Below are 17531 nucleotides of genomic sequence, written 5' to 3'. Positions count from 1 at the left end.
GACAAGCATGGGTTTGAGGTGCACAGCTGGCTGAGCTAGAGCACCCTTAAGACAAGGTATCCTCTTGTGTGTCTCCACCTGTCACTGAGCTTCCCCCCAGGTAAATGCTCTGAGCAGGTCACAAAGTTTATACAAAGCTGTTCAAAATTAGTGCTGTGGTTGGCACCCAGTTAAACAGGTGCCTTTCCACCTGCTGTGAGGAGTGCTGGGTAAGTCATGCCAGTGTAAACCAGAATGACTTGGACAAGCTCAGCCCATTTACACCAGCAAGGATTTGGTCCATAGTTTTTGTTTCACATGTATTTGTTGCCTGGATTGTACAGATCCATGCCAAAGTCTGTGTGAGAACAGTCAGAGCCCAGCAATTGTGTCCCTCAGATGGGACATGACAAACAGCACAGTAACCCTTCAGGGACACCAGGTCCTGCAGGAACAATGTTTCTGTAGTCTCTGTTTCTGACTCTGTTCAGAGTCAGCTTTGGGCTGTCACAGCCAAGAAAGTGGAGGCCAAGGATGCTCTGAGGTGCTTAGATTGGAGACTGTAGATGCAAATGATGATGGGAGGTAGGTTCCAACAGCCTGACTGAAAAGGCAGCAAGGAAACTTCAAAAGAAAAGAAAAAAAAGCCTAGTGAGTGAAGGAGGTGGTAGGTGGTTGAACAGGGGAGATGAGGCAGAGGGAGAAGAGCCATGGGGACACAGCCACCCCAGAGAAAGGGGCCTATGAACTCTTTGGCACTCACCTGCACAGAACTATGGCCCACAGCAGGGTGCAAATGTGGAGTTTGTCCAGAACTGCAGGACATGTTCTCCCCCACAGTGCAAAGGAAATCACCATGGCAGTGGTGGGCAGAATTGGAGAAAAGGGTCCTGTCCAGAGTCTTGCTGAGAGGAGCTTCATACTCTCCTGAAAGAGAGACAGAACTTTTAGTAGCACATTTACCACAAGGTGTGTGTGGTAATGAAGCCTTGTGCCCCACAGATACAAAACCATGCAGCAGCAGAGCCAGCAGAAGTCTTTCACACCTCATCACAGCTCCAAAGCCTGATGCCTCCCTGCCCTAGGGGAGAAAGTAGAGGGTGGGAAGTTCTTCCAACTGCCCAAGCAATTTTGCTCCCTCACTGACAAAAGAAGCTAGTGAGCTTCTCCTGAACAAAAAACTTAGCAAGAAAGGCTCCAGTTCCCTCTAACAATGCTTATCCTTCTATTCCTCTGTCACTGCCTCAGCCTTAGAGCCAGCAACAAGCTCTCTGCAGTGTTGTTTCCCAGCCTTGTCAGCACCTCCTCACCCAACAGGTCCCTCCTAGCACAGAAAGAGAAACAGAGAGAGAAGGGAACAAGAATGTGAGGTTGCAAATGCTGGTTAAATTGTCTTTTCCCTTTTAGGAGCTCCATGCAGAAGACAACACCAGGTTCTGCCAGAAGGATGACAATGAGCAAACATCCTTCAGCGACCACAACCCGCGGCACGAGCCCAAGGGGGGGTTCCGGAGCTCCTTCCGCAAGCTCTTCAAAAAGAAATAAGCAGCCCCAAGAAAGGCAGGCCACAGCCAAAGCACAGCAGTGCTTCCCCAGGTTCCCGAGGGTGGAGACAGACAGCAAAGCCCCAGGATCCCCCTGACTAACACAAAGGCTGCTCTTTCTAGCACAGGGCAGGGCCAGGCTTTGGGTTGCAGTGGAGCTCAACCAGCAGGTCCAATAAGCACAGGAACTTGCTAGCTTCCATCCCTACCGGAATGAACTTCCCTCAGTTTTGGAAAGCTCTGGTCAAACCTTAGTATCTTCTCCTCCCCCTCACCCCCAAAACTGCTTGATTTGCCATACATCTTTGCTCTTCCAAACTCAAGGCAGGTCTTATTTGGGCTCACCCACGACAGAAGGGTTACTTTTACAGCCCTGGCATCCTGGCCAGAAGTCTAAAATACCCTTCTTTCCTCTGCTTTCCAAAAAAACTCACCATCAAAGATGTATTCCAGGAGGCCAGCTCGCATTACCCAGGTGGTTTGAGAAGGTCTAAGAAGCATCAGCTGAAGCACCTGAGCATTGCACTGCCTAATCAGCAACATCCTTTCTTTTGAACCTCTCCAAAATCCTATTTCACCTCCTGTGTGAATGCTGTTTTCCTGAATTGCATCCTGCTGTAGGAATCACTGCTTCTGCTCTCAGAATCGTCCGTGTCTCCAGGCAGGTGATGTAAGCAGGATCCAGGGCCTGTCACAAGAGACACTCTTCCCCACCTTATCCCCAGTGTGGATCAATGCAGGCACTGGTAGTGCCAAACAGTGTCCTGGCTCCTGGAAACACCTGGAATACCTGGAATACGCTTTGCTAACTCTTTGGCCTGACACCCTCGTGAGCCCCACCATGTGCAGCTTTGGGAAAGTTCTTCCAGCTAAAAATGGAGGCACCAGGGCAGGAAAGTTAATGATGCACCATGTTCAGAGTCATAGCCCTCCTTCTTGTGCAAGGACAGATCAACAAGGCCACACACAGGCCACCCTCCTCACACCTGGACATGACAAACTCTCAGGAACTCTGATCTCTGCAGAAGACTGAGAGAAGCTCTGCTGTGAAACCTGTGTCACACACCAGCACAAAGAGCACCACTGGCACGGAGGTGTTACCAATGCAGTACTGGTGAGCTTGGCTGTCACCTGGAGCTGGGATGTTCTGAGGGCAGTTTCAAGAGCAACTGTGGTTTTATCACCTTGTTTTGACAAGCCTGTGACACTGGTCTGTCTAAAGGACAGCTTCACTTTAAAAAGTTGTGAACTGTCTCCATGGGGCCAACAGCAATGCCTTGGGGGAAATACTGTGACACTGGGGGCTTGGGACTCCCCACATCAGCACAAGGGTGGCTGATTTTGGGGCCAAGGGAAGAGCACCCACCATGCTGCATGGTTCTCCTGGCTGTGGCAGCAGGACAGGGGAGCCTAGAGCAGCGGCCAATACCTGCTGCAGATGCAGGGCTCAGAGCTCTCCAATGTTGACTGACCTGCATTTACCACCTGCTTTTCCTCCTCTGCTGGAGCCAAAGGGTGAAAAGGGCTGTGAAAAGGGCTATCCAAACAGACAAAGTCCATCCTTTACTGCAATCAAAGTTTTCCCAACGTTTCAAAAATGTGACCAAGCAAAACCCCAAAGATTAAGATGTTTTAGCTGGTTCCTCTCCCACAGATTTTAATGAAACAAATATCCACTTCTCCTCCTTACAAAAAGGAAAGTACCATAATTTCCTCCCCTAGCTTTTGGAAACTACTCTGAGAAGATTTTTTTTAATGTAAGGCTTTTAATGGCAAAAAAAAAAAATCTCCTTCTATCTCCTTCCCTTTCCCTCACATCCTCATAAAATTACAAATTCCCTGTCCCTTTCCAGTCAGGGCTGCTCCATGCTGACCAGCCACTGAATCACAGACAGTTCCTAGGATTTGGCAGCTTTTAGTAAGACTGTGCAGGGCCAGGATAGAAATTACGTAGGAAGAGATAGATACTAGTAACTGCAGCATTGGCAAAGCCTATTTGTTCTGCACAGGAATCAGCCACAGACAGAACTGTTTGTTTGTCCATGGAACCAGAGCTGTATCACTATGGACAAGTGTCCACTGTAATGCACTGATGCTGTCAAGGATTCTGATTCTTGTGGTTTTGGTCTCATGTATATAATGACACTTTTATCCTTCACAAAACAAACCTGCTTTTCATATTTGCCAGGCAGATACCAGGACAGAAACAGGACAAAGGAAAAAAAACTACCTGCTCACAACTCCTGGGTGAGGAAATCCTTCCAAAGAGGCAGACCCTTGCTTGTAAAATGCATGTGGATTCAGCTTCTATTTTAGTGATTTAAGGCACAGTCAGAACTTATGGTTATTTCTTTATGATTCTCTATGAGTTCTTACTTCCAGGCCTATACTTACCACTTGCGATGTCCTTGTACCTGCTCAGAATCTGCAAATGTCATTAATATGAATGAATGATGCTTGGCACCACACATGCACAACCTGTTGCAGGATCCATTTCAAATCCATCTTTAGTGTACATGTGTGCTCTGGATTATTTTTCTTCCCGTGCTAAATAAACGTTGCCTTTAAATAATGCTGTTGCCTCTTGTACTGAGTCAACCAGAAGGTTGCATCCATTAAAAGAAACATGTTTCTCTGGTCCCTTTCTGAGGCAACATGACTTACACAATCCTGTATTCTTACAAGTCCAGCCATGCAAGCTGACTGTTGACTGTTCCCTATATGAGGTTCTAAGCCTCTTATGCAGAACTCAGCTGAGTCACTCCCCAGGCTTCTAGTCAAGATCCTGTTGTTGCTGCAGCTCACTGTGACAGATCTTCATCTCCTTAGATTCTTCTAGACCACACCTCTCCATAGCTACACTCCCTGATTAAGTCAGCCATCCTAGAGTCAAAACAAGAAAGTATTACTCTGGAATAGATGCAACAAACTTGTCCAAAGCAATTCCAGTAACATGTCCTTGATCACCTACCACTGTTTACCTTCTTTTAAAAAATATTACAGATGTTCTGCACATTTGGCAGCTAAACTGTCATGCATCTGGCAAAAGGGCTTTTATTTTATTTTTCCCTTTCAACTTCTCAGCCACCCAGTACAGGATTTTACACCTGCTGGCTAGAAAGTGAGGAAAAAAACCTGACTCTTTACTTAGTTTCCCTCATAATACATTATTTCCCACTGAACACAAAAGGTAAATTTGCTCCCAGTGGTCAGAAAATGCATTGAATGGTGGTTTGGGTTTTTTTAATGAAAAATAAGGAATGGAATTTACAAAATAAGAGCATTTTTGTTTTTACACCTGTGTGAGGCCACAGGTTTCTCTCCCAAAGAAACATTTCACCTATGCATTGTCTGGGTTTAGAAATGACAATTCAAAAATCTTTTCCATGAAGCCCAATAATCTACTGTGTTCAACAGTGGTACTTCCAGATATCACTGGGAAAATCTAATTTAAAACACACACAAAAGACAAATAATTAAATATCCCACAATGTCACTCTAAAACTTGAAGGATCTAAATCCCGTGTATTAGCATGCTCTTTCTGAGACAGACCTCTCCCTCCCTGATTTAAGAGAGGCACATTAGAGCAGCAGGTTTGCCCACACTGGAAAGTGAGGATGGAGCACTCCAGTGCTTCCATGGTATCAACCCTGAAGGAAGACAATATTCCCCATTAGCAGACAAGTTTGTAGCAGGGGCTGCTGAACTGCCATGACAATGGAGTGTCACCATGGGGTCACCAGGCAGCACAACAGCGACTTTCCACACAGCGGCTGAACAGAAGCAAATACTCAGGACCTGCAAAATCACCACAGAATCATGGAACAGTCTGGGTTGGAAAGGAACCTTTAAAAGCCATCTAGTCCAACCCCCTGCAGTGAGCAGGGACATCTTCACCTAGAGCTCAGAGGTCTTCCAGCCTGACCTTGAATGTGCCAGGGTAGCCTGTCTCTGGGGTACCAGTGCCAGTCATTCACCACACCCATTGTAAAACACTTCTTTCTTATATTTTGTCTAAATCTACCTTCCTTTAGTTTAAAGCCATTACTCTCTGTCCTACTGCAAGAGGCCCTGCCAAAAAGGTTGTCCCCATCTTTCTTATAAACCTATGAAGTTCTGCTATATAACCCTGCCTGCACAGTTTGCAGTGGTTTTGGCTGACTTTTAGCCATATATCAGCTCTCTACACTAATACAGCAACTCTCCAGGCCTCCACACAACCACATTTCATTGTCCAGATCACATCATCACCCCAGGCCACACCAGACCAAATCAGGGTCATTCTACCAAGGAGATAGAGCATCATTAAAATGATTTAATTTTCTATGTGAAAAGTAGTGTCACTAATGCAAACATGATCCAAAGAAGCCATTCCAGATCAGAAATTATTAACACAGAGCTGCCATGACACAAAACAGTAGCTTAGCCGTTGTATTCAACTCCTAAATGCTACAGGTTTGATTCTGACCGTGTCCTTCCTGTTTGCAGCGGAGTCAACACCATGATTTGTGCACTGTGACTGACCCCTGGCCTCCAAAGAATGTTTACTTTAGGTTCTTGCATGGTGACCATTGTCACCTGTTATCCAAGTACCTCACCAGGAAATTTTATCCTCAACCACAAACAGGGAACAGCATTCCCCATTTCACAAAGGAAAGCAGAAACCTACTGACATTTAGGAAATCTGCTGATTAGCAGAAGCTATGCAAGGTCTCTCCTGACAGAGCAACCTCACCACTGGGTGGTCTGCTCTGCCTTAGCTGCACAACAGCACAGATAAGTGTGCTGAAGAAATACAGATCAGAAAGTCTCAATTTACGGAGTTTTCCGGGTAACCCACCAAGGAGCTAATAATTTAGGTAACACTGCCAACAGCATGTCCATCATGCTGTTTTTATCCAAAGAAACCATGACCTAAACTATACATCCCGTGGCTTGAGTTTTTATAAAGCTCCCACAAATGTTGTCCTCTGAAGCCAAGGTTTTGAGATCTTCACTTTGCTTTTCTTCTGACAGAAAAAAATGTTTCAAAACAACATTGTTAAAGATATCTAAGAAGGAATACAACTGACAATTTCAATATCTAACTGTGGTGAAAACTGCCATTCCTGTTGATGAAATGCTTTCCAAATGTAACGACCACACTAAAGGATGAAAAGGCCCTGACCAATGGCATTGCTGAAAGCATTAAAAAAGATGATTTCTGCCATCATTCAACTGACACTACCTTTAAGAGACACAACTTTCCAAGATCCTGAGATGCGTTCTTCTTCCAAAGAGGAAATGTGAGGGAATTTTACTTGCCCCATGAGCCATATGGACTGAAGATTAGACACTTTATGCTTCACATACCTACTGTAAAGGACATTACAAAGCTCCTTTTCTTCAACAACTGTCATCCATTACTGTCCCAGTCCGTCTGGAGCCGAAGAGCAGCATGCAGGTTTATGGATAAACCATGTCAGAATACTTACAACATTCCTGTTTTGTCATGTGTATTTTGGCCAGAGAAAGCCACTGTAAAGATTAATATAAGTTTGATTTTTTTCTAACATGTGTCATACACGATGTGGGAAACACTTCATAAAGTATAATAATTCATTTTGGGTGTAACCCAGACTCTCATATATTGCTGAATTATTGTTTTGTAATATGCCAGAAACACCTCTTTAGTCTCTTATTACTAGAACACATACACTGAACTAGGAAAAATATGTACCACAAGATGGGCTTTTATGCCCCTCAGTGCTTAACTGAAAAACTAAGTTGAACATTTGTCCATGTAATAATTTAACGTATGTCAGCCAAACATATCTTTATCTTTATTTCAATTAAATTAAAAACAATCTGCAAGTATATTTATGCAACATTCACTATATACACACGATTTATGCAACCGCAAGGCAATTCTATGTATGCTGATTAATCTGTTGTTAGTAAAACATGACAATAGCTATCGAAGTTGACAAGTGACTGTTTTCATGGCATGACTGAAAAAGAATAGCTAGTAGCCATGAAATGGACTATCAGTAAACCTTAAAAAGAATGACATAACCTAGCAGAAATTAACAGTCTTCTAAATGTAGTATATTTGCTTCAGATGATGGTGCTGCTTTTAAAAAAAAAATTGCTGTCACCTCGATCATGTAAGACTTTCATCCACTCTATCTAAAGAAAGCAATAATTAGGCATTATGCTTCCTGGCAAAAATTTATTTTTGAACTGGCACCACAGTATTTCAGAAAATAATAATAAAGTACCTCTTTGGTGAAGCCTAGGTACCCCCTACTCCTCATTGTAACAACTTGTAAACAGGACCGCAATGCAATGCTTTGCCTTAATTCTAGCTCGGTTAGGTACCACAGATCTTCCTCACAGTCCTTCTCATAATTTTAGGAAGGTATTTTAAAGCAGGGAGTAAGTAAAGCAAAGGAAAACTAAGGAGGATGTAAAGTTCCCTGTTTGAGATTTAAAAAAAGTGCATAATGTTTTCATTCCGAAAACTGTGCCACTGTACGGAACTGATGGATACAAGACTGTTTTTCCTTCCTGTACTGGACATGATTGATTATTGTACAAACGCAGTTTCTGCTCAATGGCCAAAGAAGTCTCTCCAGACTGTTTTCTGGTACAATCAGCTGTCCAATTACTTTAGAACAGTGTCCTGCATACTAAAACAAGAATAGCAAGTTAACCACTAGAAAGTCTGTCTCTGCAATTCCATTTCTGTATACTACATTTCCAACACATCAGAGAGTTCTTAGTGTTTGGCAAACACATCCCAATTCCTTGACACCACCAGGTTCGGTGCATCCATTGCCAGCAACAGACATAGCACCAGGACAATGTGACTCCCAGCGCGAGGGACAGTTCAGGAGGAGGGGGCATTCTCCAGCAAGGGTGGCCCATCTCGATGCATCGACGGGTGCGTGTGCTCCCTTTTGTAAGTTTTTGGAGGAAGCTTTGGGATATGTTGAGAAATGCTTTGTCGTGGAGGAACAGGTGGTCCAGCAACAGAAGGGAGGTCCACATCCTGTGGTATCAAAGGTGGTGATGGCAGGTGCCTCCGTGCTACATGTGGAGAAGGTGTCTGGGGGGGAGGGGGTGTGAATGGACAGGGGCTGTTTGGGAAAAACGTGTTACCAAGTTCACTTTTTCTCCCCAGGGGTGGGGGCTGGAGGTGTAGTGGTGAGCTAGAGAAAACATCCGGAGTTCGCACAGGTTCCCGTGGCGGTAACTCGGGAGGGTTTGCAGTGATAACACAGGAGTCAGAGACGCAGGTCCGATCAGGCACTGAGTACCTTGGAGAATACACTTTAGAGGTTGGCTGCCTAGGAGGGATTGCTGGTGGGTTGTCCTGGTGTGCAGAAGTAATCTGAGGTACACAAACATTTCAGTCAGTAAAATTCCAAAGTGGCAGCAAAGCACAGGACCCTGCTGTGAAACAGAAGCCCCCTCCTGCACTGTAGATTGCTCTTAGCAGGGGTGCAGCAACACATGAGTGAACAGCCAAGGATGGAAGGAATGAAGATGCACAGAGAGGGACAAGGGCAAGGCAAAGAATGGTCAAAGCAACAATTTCCATGCTAGTTCCAGGTCTGCTTGCTGGCAAGGTTTGGATATCTCCCACCACCTCCCCAGTAACAAGCACTTGGAGTGGGTTAACACACCAGATATTTCTTCAAGAAAACGAGAAAAAGGAGAGGCTGATGATGCTGAACAGGGAAAAAAATAAACTATGCTCAGATGATGGAATTAAGTAGTCAGAATTATGGAAGAGAACAGTTCCCAAGCTGCAGACCACAGTGACAGGATAACTGATCTTCAACACCCTATCATGTACACAATGTTTTCAAATCCATTTTGGCAGGATTTCAGATACATTTTGGTGATGTGTTAAATTCTGCTGACTGACAAAACAGTTTCCTGTAGTCTGAAAATAACTGCTGAAGAGCTACTTATAAGCTCTTTTCTAAGACCTATCTGCTCTGAAGTAATTTTGAGTAGAATTTTCAAATCTGAAGTCACAATTGAGCTTCCACTGAAATCAGGTGAAATTTGATACTGTCTGCGACAAGGCTGGATCAGATCCCAGTTGTCAGACAAATGCAAAAGGAAAATGCAGCCATGGCTTAAGCAGGCAGGCAGACAGGATGGGTAAGCAAGTAGGGAAAGCAAGCATTTGAGCACCACAGCATCAGGGTCAAATATTCTGGTGAAACTTTCCAGAGGATAGAGTTGTGTACAGCACTTTCCATCATTACTGTTCATCAGTTCTTACTCTTATTTATATATCCTAAAATGATACTCTGAAACAATTAATGGAAACATCTGCGTGAAGCCTCAAGTTCTCACAGGCAATGCAACGGCCTGAGCATAGCACATCAGTAGATGAGACATTTCTAACCCTAAATTTAGGTCCCATCTGTTTTTATTTGTTTGAAATCAAGACATAGCAAGGCAGGGTTGTGAAGGCTTGAAATACATAGCTGCTTACTCTTTCACATACAATTCTTCAAAAAATAATTGCACTGTCTTTAAGAGTTACTTTTCTATCATATCTGCCTCACTTCTCCTAGAAGAACAAATTACCTATTCTCTGCTTACTTTTGATGGGGAGGATTCAGCTGGGGCAGATTCTGGTCTTCTTCGTGGAGGAACAGGAGGAGGGACAGGAGCATCATCTAAAGTTTTCGCAAAGTTTATGGATGACACAGAAGCAGATCCTAAGGGACATTAAAAAAATTGATAATGATAAACTTTCGGCTCAATATTGCTGCGAATAAAGGTGTCATAAATAATAAAGCGATTGCTCATAAAAAGCACCATGAATCAAGGAAGCGGTAAATAAAGACAACAAAACAAGCCTCTAACTTGCAGCTGCCAGATAAACTGCTTTTCTGAGCTGCAAAGATCTCTGTGGCCATCAGCTCCTGAACTCTCTTTGAGTAATCCTTGAGACCAAAACCACACCACAAACTTGATCTTACGTTACAACAGCACTAAAACAATATCCTAAACCTGCAGTTGATGGACCCAACAAGAAAGAAATCCTTTCTTCTCCAGAGGATTTCTAAAGATCTGGCTTGGATATTCAGCAATGACACTGCTCTGCTAAGGAACTTCTGCCTTTAGGAAGTAATTTCATCTCCTTGTGGAAACCAGATGAACACAGGAGTAACCTCTGAAAAGCCTCATATGTGAAAGGAGCCTATATCCATTATTAAATACTAAGGGCACACCATAAAATACGATCTTCCTTGTATGTTGGGAAAGACAGAAGAAGCGTGGATATGTCCTGACGGATTTAAAGCAAGCAAATGCTGATTTTAAGTTCTGAATTAATTTCATCCATGTACACTGAAATCAGTTCTGAATTGCAGGCAGCAGAATAAGGCACCCACAAATGATTAATTTTTTATTCTCACAGTTCACCATCAGATAGTCACCAAATACATTCACACATACATATATGGCAGCAAATCCCACAAGTTTCTTTGGGACATATATGGGCCCTAGATATTACCTCTGCCTTTGGTTTTGACAGGTCCTCTAAAGACTTGTAACAGTCCCTGTTTAACACACCTAATTCTTTTCAGCTTCTCCTTTACAATAAAAACTTTTTGAAGAAAAAGGGAGTAAGAAATACCAAAAGTTTTTGATGCTGCAAGGAGACAAAAGCAATGATTTTTACAGTTACTTTAGAAGGCTAAATCTGATTTCTTCTGCCTAACACCACAAAATGTGACTGGCACATGCTGTCTGCAACCACCTACTTGTATGGAAAGGACTGGAGGGGTCTGAGTCAAACACGCTGCAGGCGTCGGTGGTGCTGGAAGTGGCAGAAGCAGGGGGTGGGGTCAGCGGGGTCCGGGGCGAGTTTGGGGCAGACGCTGTGGCTTCTGTCTCGCTCTCTGGGATGCGGCTGTAGCTGATTTTCCTTGGCTCCTGCTGCAGGGGTGTGGGATGTCTCATGGTACCTGGCCTTGGATTAGAGGGACGAACACCTGGGGACTTGAGAGGGTAGCTGTACTTCTTGGGCTGAAAAGACAGAAACTATCAATTAAAATCAAAAGGCTATGGGATCACTTAAATGTAGCTTTGGAGTTATGAAGTCAGAGATCTGAAATGACTTCTGCCATCTAAGAATGACAAATGTAAGCACTTTTTGGAAAATAAGTACAAAAATCGAATACTAACAAATCTTGGAGGAGGCTTGACATTCCGTGGCTCTATCTCCAGTGACTTGTTGAACAGATAATCTGTAAATTCTGTCTCCATGCTGTTTCCCATTGGATTCAGGTTTTCAAAAAATCTCTGCAATACAATAAGGCAGACAACTTGTCAGCTAAGATGCTTCTTAATACTGCTAGTTTCTACAGCACAAATGATCACAACTGTTCAAGAGAAGAGAGAAAATGCTGGAGTCAGAGGTAATGACAGACTTAAGCTATTAAATCTGTTTGTTGACAGGCCTTTTCTGGACATTGCTACTGCTATGCTTGGGCTTGAAAACCAGCTGTGTAAAAGTACCCTAAATGCTTTCTGCAGTGCAAAATCAGACCAGGTTTGCTCAAATACTTTCAGAAGCTGCAAACAATCCATCTTTACAGTGATGCAGGGAAGGCTGCTCCCACAATGCATTCTGTCAAAGCCTGAGGAGAACAAATTAAAAAAAAACCTTGCAGAATCTCTTAAGATAACATGTCCTGTGACTCTCTGAAAGTATAGCTCAAAAGACTGTAAGAAAAAAGAAAAAAGGAAGAAAGGAAAGCAACCAGAGAGGACACTACTTAGGCAACACCTCAGACCAAGGAAAGCAAGCACCAAGAGAAAGAAAGATATGAGTATCATCACCATCAACACACGATGTAAACACAGTGCTATCATGTAAACATGGAACATAAAGGCAGTGTTAACAGAGGAGGAAAAGACAACTGGGCTCACTGGACAAATAATTGCAAGTGAGTGAAGGACAATGAGAATCTGCCAGTTTCAATTCCTGTCTAACACTGATCAATAAGAAGATCTACCAATGTCCCAACAGCTGAGAAAAAAAAATGAAACAAACTCAAGAAACTGCAAGCATTGAGCTTTCTAGCCTTTCTTCCAGTGAGACCCAAGAGGAGTTTTATGACAGGTCTTCTGCTCATCTCTGATTCAGTCTGTGCTTACGGTCAGCTGACAGAATCACTACAGAAGGAAATCACGTCACTTACCCTGATGTCAAATTCCACTCTTAGACAATATGGCTGGTTCTGGTACTGCTGGATCTCCCCTGTTATCTCAGCTACCTTCCTTCTCTTGCTGAAGTTTATAAGGTCTTTCCCATGTCGCTTGAGAAATTCAGGATTGCCTTCTTCTGTTTTCAAAATGTTGGTTAAGTAAATCCCTAAACAGCACACAGAAGAGGTTTTCAACAGAGAGTACAAAACAACAAGGAAGTCACAACTGGAATACATGGAATTCTTAAAGAATTTAATTTGTGCACTGCAATTATTCAGAAAACTCTTCTGCTGTGGACAATAAGAGAATCGCACCTCAGCTTCCAATAAGGGCAATAATTTAAATATTTTAATACGCGTTTTCCAGAAAGATGCCTTTCTGGATCAAAGTCCCAAAGCACCTTTCTACGGTTTAGGAAGCTCACACAACTGAACACTAAAAGAGGACACTGAACAGGAGTGCTTTCTCTTAACTCCTCTTCTCCACTAGACATCTCAGCTAAATCCAAAAATTATTTTCAAGTTTTATTCTAGCTTCATAATTGCATCAAATAATTTGGAGATTCGGAAGCAAAAAGTGCTCTCCACTCCACAGATCATGTGTCTGGAATTGTCATTATGACTTGACAGAAATAACTGAAGCTATTCACATGTGATCCTGCTAACCTCCACTCATCTCTGAAGCAGGACAGAAGGTTTCTTAGTTGATCTTATCCTTATCTTTCTTTGCAGAGCTCTGGAATATATCTTTGTCCAATCTGTAAAAGGCCAAAAAAGCCATCAACACTATCTTCTTTCAGTTTTGGCCTGAAGCCTATGTTGGGCAAGTGCACTGTCCAGACTTGGAACTGATCTGCAGCAAATATTTAAGTGGCTTGCTTAAGAATAAGAGTGACATGTGCTTAACATCACAATTCGCTAAATTTCAGCAATCTACTTCAAAGAAGAACTGTTAAATATGATGATAAACAGGATGCTTCCTTTCCCAACTTTGTTTCTGCATATAGATATATGTAAATAAGAAGACTTTATAAATATAAAATACAAATATATAAAAATACATATAGTCATATATTTCAGTCATATAAATAAGGCTTTTTAATAGAAATGAGGCTCTAGCTATATTTATTCGAACCCTTGATGAGGAAGATCTTTCTTTCTCTCCCAGTCAATGGCAGTAATATTTCTAATGTGACTGCTTTCTACTGAGAGTATTTTTGGTTGCAACCGTTCAAATCACACTCAAAGTAAAAATCAGCAAATATGGAAATAGGACATTGAAGATACAGTTATTTTAACTACAAATAATATCTTCCCTGAATAGTCACTTTAGGGTTATTTTAAATGTATTTGTGTCTGGGCACCTGAAATTCCAAGCCATCTGTCCTGTTAAAATTGACTTTTCTCTCTATTGTTCATACTCTGTTTAGTACCTTAGCTCGGTATTTTCCAAATATTAATGTGGGACACAGCTCATCCAAACCAAATGTACTCACCAAAAAAAGGCACACAAGGAGGATTAATGGACCTGAGTTTTGCCAAATATTTCTTATAATGGTCCTCACTCAGCTCATAAGCTTCTTCCAAGATCTTCTTCTGGCGACTTGGAATTTGCTTAAAAGAGAGATCAAGAAGGTTGTTTGGAAAGAGAATATAAAGCATGGCCCAGCAACAATACTGAGAGTAATGGCCCCCACTGGTACATGAATCAGGGACCAAGAAGACAGGGCCCCACCATCCTGAGATGCCTTTCTTAAGTGGGGATAGATTTCTGGCTTCTGAAACGAAGGAGAAAACCCTCTCTCTTACAACCTGGTTGATTAATTTCTTGGGGGATTTACTTTCCTTGCTCCTTGGAAGCACATGCTTACTGACAAGACAGGCTTTCAGTGTAGCCAAGGTACCCTGTATGACACTGACATAGCAAAAGTGGAAAACATTTCACTGTACCTCAAATGTATGATCCAACCTATAAACTGCTGCGGAGTTCATAGCACTGACAATCTCAAGGACACCATTAAAGTTGTTTAGCTCTTGAAAAACTTGCAGGATCTCAATTATCCGGCTCACTACAATTACTCTTTCCTCTAGGTTTTCTGTTTCTACAATGCATCTAAATACACAAGAACATTGGGGTCTGTGTTAAAGCACTGATGAGGTTTCCAAAGTCAAATATTAAGTTGTAACACAAACGAATATGATTTTATCAAATTACTCGAGGTAGTTCTGAAAATGTCTTAGAGATTTGAAAATATTCTAAGAATAAAAAGGTTGAGACCATTATGTTAAAATTCTCACAGGGACCAGTTTTAGCATCTAAACACCAAAACAGAAATTCTTCCAGAACAGAATTTTTCACAGTATACTTGCGAATGGACTGTAAACGTTCAGATATAGAGTAGGTGCAGATTCAGCAAAGTCACTTACTTTTCAAACCACAGAGTTAGGTTAGTTGTATGCCTTATCATTTTGAGAAGGTTGGGAGAATTAATTTCTTTATCTTCCTTTGTCCACACACTTCCAACTAGTTCCGATGGCTGCACAGCTCTGGAAAAGTAGATGTTTTATCAAAAAATATAACTAAAAGCAGGAAAGAAGGTATTATTTTTCCAAACCCTATTGATTTTCACTGAATTTGGAATTCATATTTAGACAAATTCTTAGACAAATTCTTCTACAATGTTAGGCTGCCCTCATGACTAAATGACTGGTATTTCGATGCTTCTTTTTTAGACTGCAGATAATCTATGTGACTGTTCACCACCTCTGTTCATCTAAATGAAGAATGAAATCTCCGTCTCATTCACCATAACAAAAATGTGAGCTTCCAATGCCTGAATAATTTCTTACAGACAGCTGATGAGATCTGACACGGTCCTGAACTTGCTACACAAACTAGGATGTGAAGAAAACTGATTTAATAATTGTTCATACTTCTCAAAGGTTGATCTGCTCAGAAAATATCATGAGAAAGCTGGAGCACAACACAATTAACAATATACAACAGTCACACACACTTGCACATTAACTTGGAGAGGATAAAACACATATTGTATTTAAGAGAGCTTCCTCTGCAAAAATGGAAATTAATATACACCACCAGTAAAAGTCCCTTGATTTCTGTGGAAAATCAAGGGGGCTTCACATCAGAGGTCCTCAGAAACAATTTCAGGCATGAAGAATATTTTGATTTGTGCAACGTGCTTCTCAGTGGAAGAAAGTTACCTGTAAAAATCTGACTCCAGTAGAGTGAGCTGCCGAGCAATTTCTATGGGATGTAAAGTGAGCAAGTCAAAAGTCTCTGTGTGGCCTGGTTTGCTTATGTGCCACTCAATTGCTGGAGGGGGGCTCTCAAAAGTGATGTTGTGGCTCGGCCCAATGGCTTGTGCCTGCTTTTTCCTGTTGATTATCTTTGTGATGGATTCAACCCACTTCTTCATGGCTTTGCCTGGAGCACACAGAAAATTACTATTTAGTTAATACTATTTTTCCTAAGACATCAGTATAACTCAGGAATCTTTGGATTTAACCCCAAAACCTATTAAACTAAAGCAATCATATATTCTTTAGGATTAGCGTTCTCACACAAGTGTAGAAGTATTCAAAGACAGAAAGAATTCCTCAACAGCCAATGCTGAGCATGAACTTTGCCCAAGCACAAATCAGAACATCTAAATTAGACTCCTGCTCTGATTTCAGTGTTTTTGTTTTTTTTTTTCTTTTCTGGGTTTACAGTGAGTTTTTGGGAACAAATCTTGTTTTGCCCAAAATGCACTTCTGCAAATACCTTGAACTTTATAGTTTGGGCAAGAGCAGGTGATTACCTCAGATAACCTAGGAAGTCAAAATAACAAACAGGGAGAAGCTTCTTTCTGTACTGCATTTACCATCAAAGCTGAGAATAAAATTGAAAGGCCAAATGCCTTCTTAGATCTGCACCATAAGAATTTCACACACCAGTCCATTGAAAATTTACCAGTAACACCCATTGTATTAACTGCCTCATTCTGCCCTCTTTTTAATGGCTAAATAATCACTAAGCACTTCTTTGACATAGTCTTTTCCTACAAATTGCTCCTGTGTCTGTCTTGGTTTTAATTAAAAGGAAACAGGAAAAATCTGTACAGTAACAATGGTAAGGTGTCCTACAGTTCTAATATGCACTGTGAAGTAGTTGGAAACTCTTGTTTCAAAGAAATAATGGTTTCCACCATGCAACTTTTACAAAAATTACCCCTGTGTTAAGTTTAAAATGACAATCAAAGCAATTATTTTGTCCTGATCATTACTTGGTTCTTATTATTTTTCATTATTTCAGTCCCTCTACAACAAAATTCACAACTGACGTTAGTAACAATCATTATTCTGAACAGGAGCCAGATTTTGAATAACAGTGTGTGTGTGGGCTTAATGAAAGTTTATTTCATGCTCTTTATGAAGTATTTAATAAGCAGTCCATCCTGTTTTCCCTGAAAGCAAAAGTGATCACATTCCATACCTCAGAAACGGGATGCTCTAGGAAAAATGTCAGCACTTAAAAAATCGTAAATACCTCTTACTGTTCCAATGAACTCTTCCAAACGTTTCAGAAGGTCAGCATCTCTTTCAAAGTCATAGAAATGGTGCTCTACCCAGTGTCGACACACATTTAATACTCTGCAAAAGCAAAGAATAAACAAATATGCTACAGCTCACTCCACCTTCCCTACCAAAGCAGCTGCAAGGAAGGCCCATGGCTGCACGAAGAGCCGGTGCAGCCAAAGGGTGGCACTTCAGAAGGAA

The 17531-nt window shown here is 41.9% G+C and overlaps 2 protein-coding genes across 3 annotated transcripts in view; one reads left to right on the top strand and one right to left on the bottom strand.

Annotated features, from left to right (window-relative positions):
* ARHGEF33 (Rho guanine nucleotide exchange factor 33) overlaps nt 1–4089 on the top strand; it is a 37406-nt gene extending 33317 nt beyond the window's left edge. Inside the window, exon 15 of the mRNA XM_088160711.1 lies at nt 1387–4089. Coding sequence (XP_088016837.1) covers nt 1387–1524 — 138 coding nt within the window. The 3' untranslated portion in view covers nt 1525–4089. The remainder of the gene's footprint in view (nt 1–1386) is intronic.
* A 3235-nt stretch (nt 4090–7324) lies between these two features.
* The window catches only part of SOS1 (SOS Ras/Rac guanine nucleotide exchange factor 1), a 48832-nt gene continuing 38625 nt past the window's right edge, over nt 7325–17531 (bottom strand). For both annotated transcript variants that reach the window (XM_088160861.1, XM_014891157.2), the window contains 10 exons: nt 17302–17405; nt 15975–16197; nt 15177–15296; nt 14700–14862; nt 14246–14363; nt 12744–12916; nt 11725–11841; nt 11301–11565; nt 10132–10250; nt 7325–8899 (listed from right to left, as the gene is read on the bottom strand). In XM_088160861.1, the coding sequence (XP_088016987.1) occupies nt 8396–8899; nt 10132–10250; nt 11301–11565; nt 11725–11841; nt 12744–12916; nt 14246–14363; nt 14700–14862; nt 15177–15296; nt 15975–16197; nt 17302–17405 (1906 nt within the window). In that variant the 3' untranslated portion in view covers nt 7325–8395. The remainder of the gene's footprint in view (nt 8900–10131; nt 10251–11300; nt 11566–11724; nt 11842–12743; nt 12917–14245; nt 14364–14699; nt 14863–15176; nt 15297–15974; nt 16198–17301; nt 17406–17531) is intronic.

The sequence above is a fragment of the Sturnus vulgaris genome, chromosome 3 (genome assembly GCF_052056855.1).
Source record: "Sturnus vulgaris isolate bStuVul1 chromosome 3, bStuVul1.hap1, whole genome shotgun sequence".
NCBI lineage: Eukaryota > Metazoa > Chordata > Aves > Passeriformes > Sturnidae > Sturnus > Sturnus vulgaris.
Note: the sequence above shows the minus strand (reverse complement) of the source record. Positions and strands in the feature narration are given on the sequence as shown.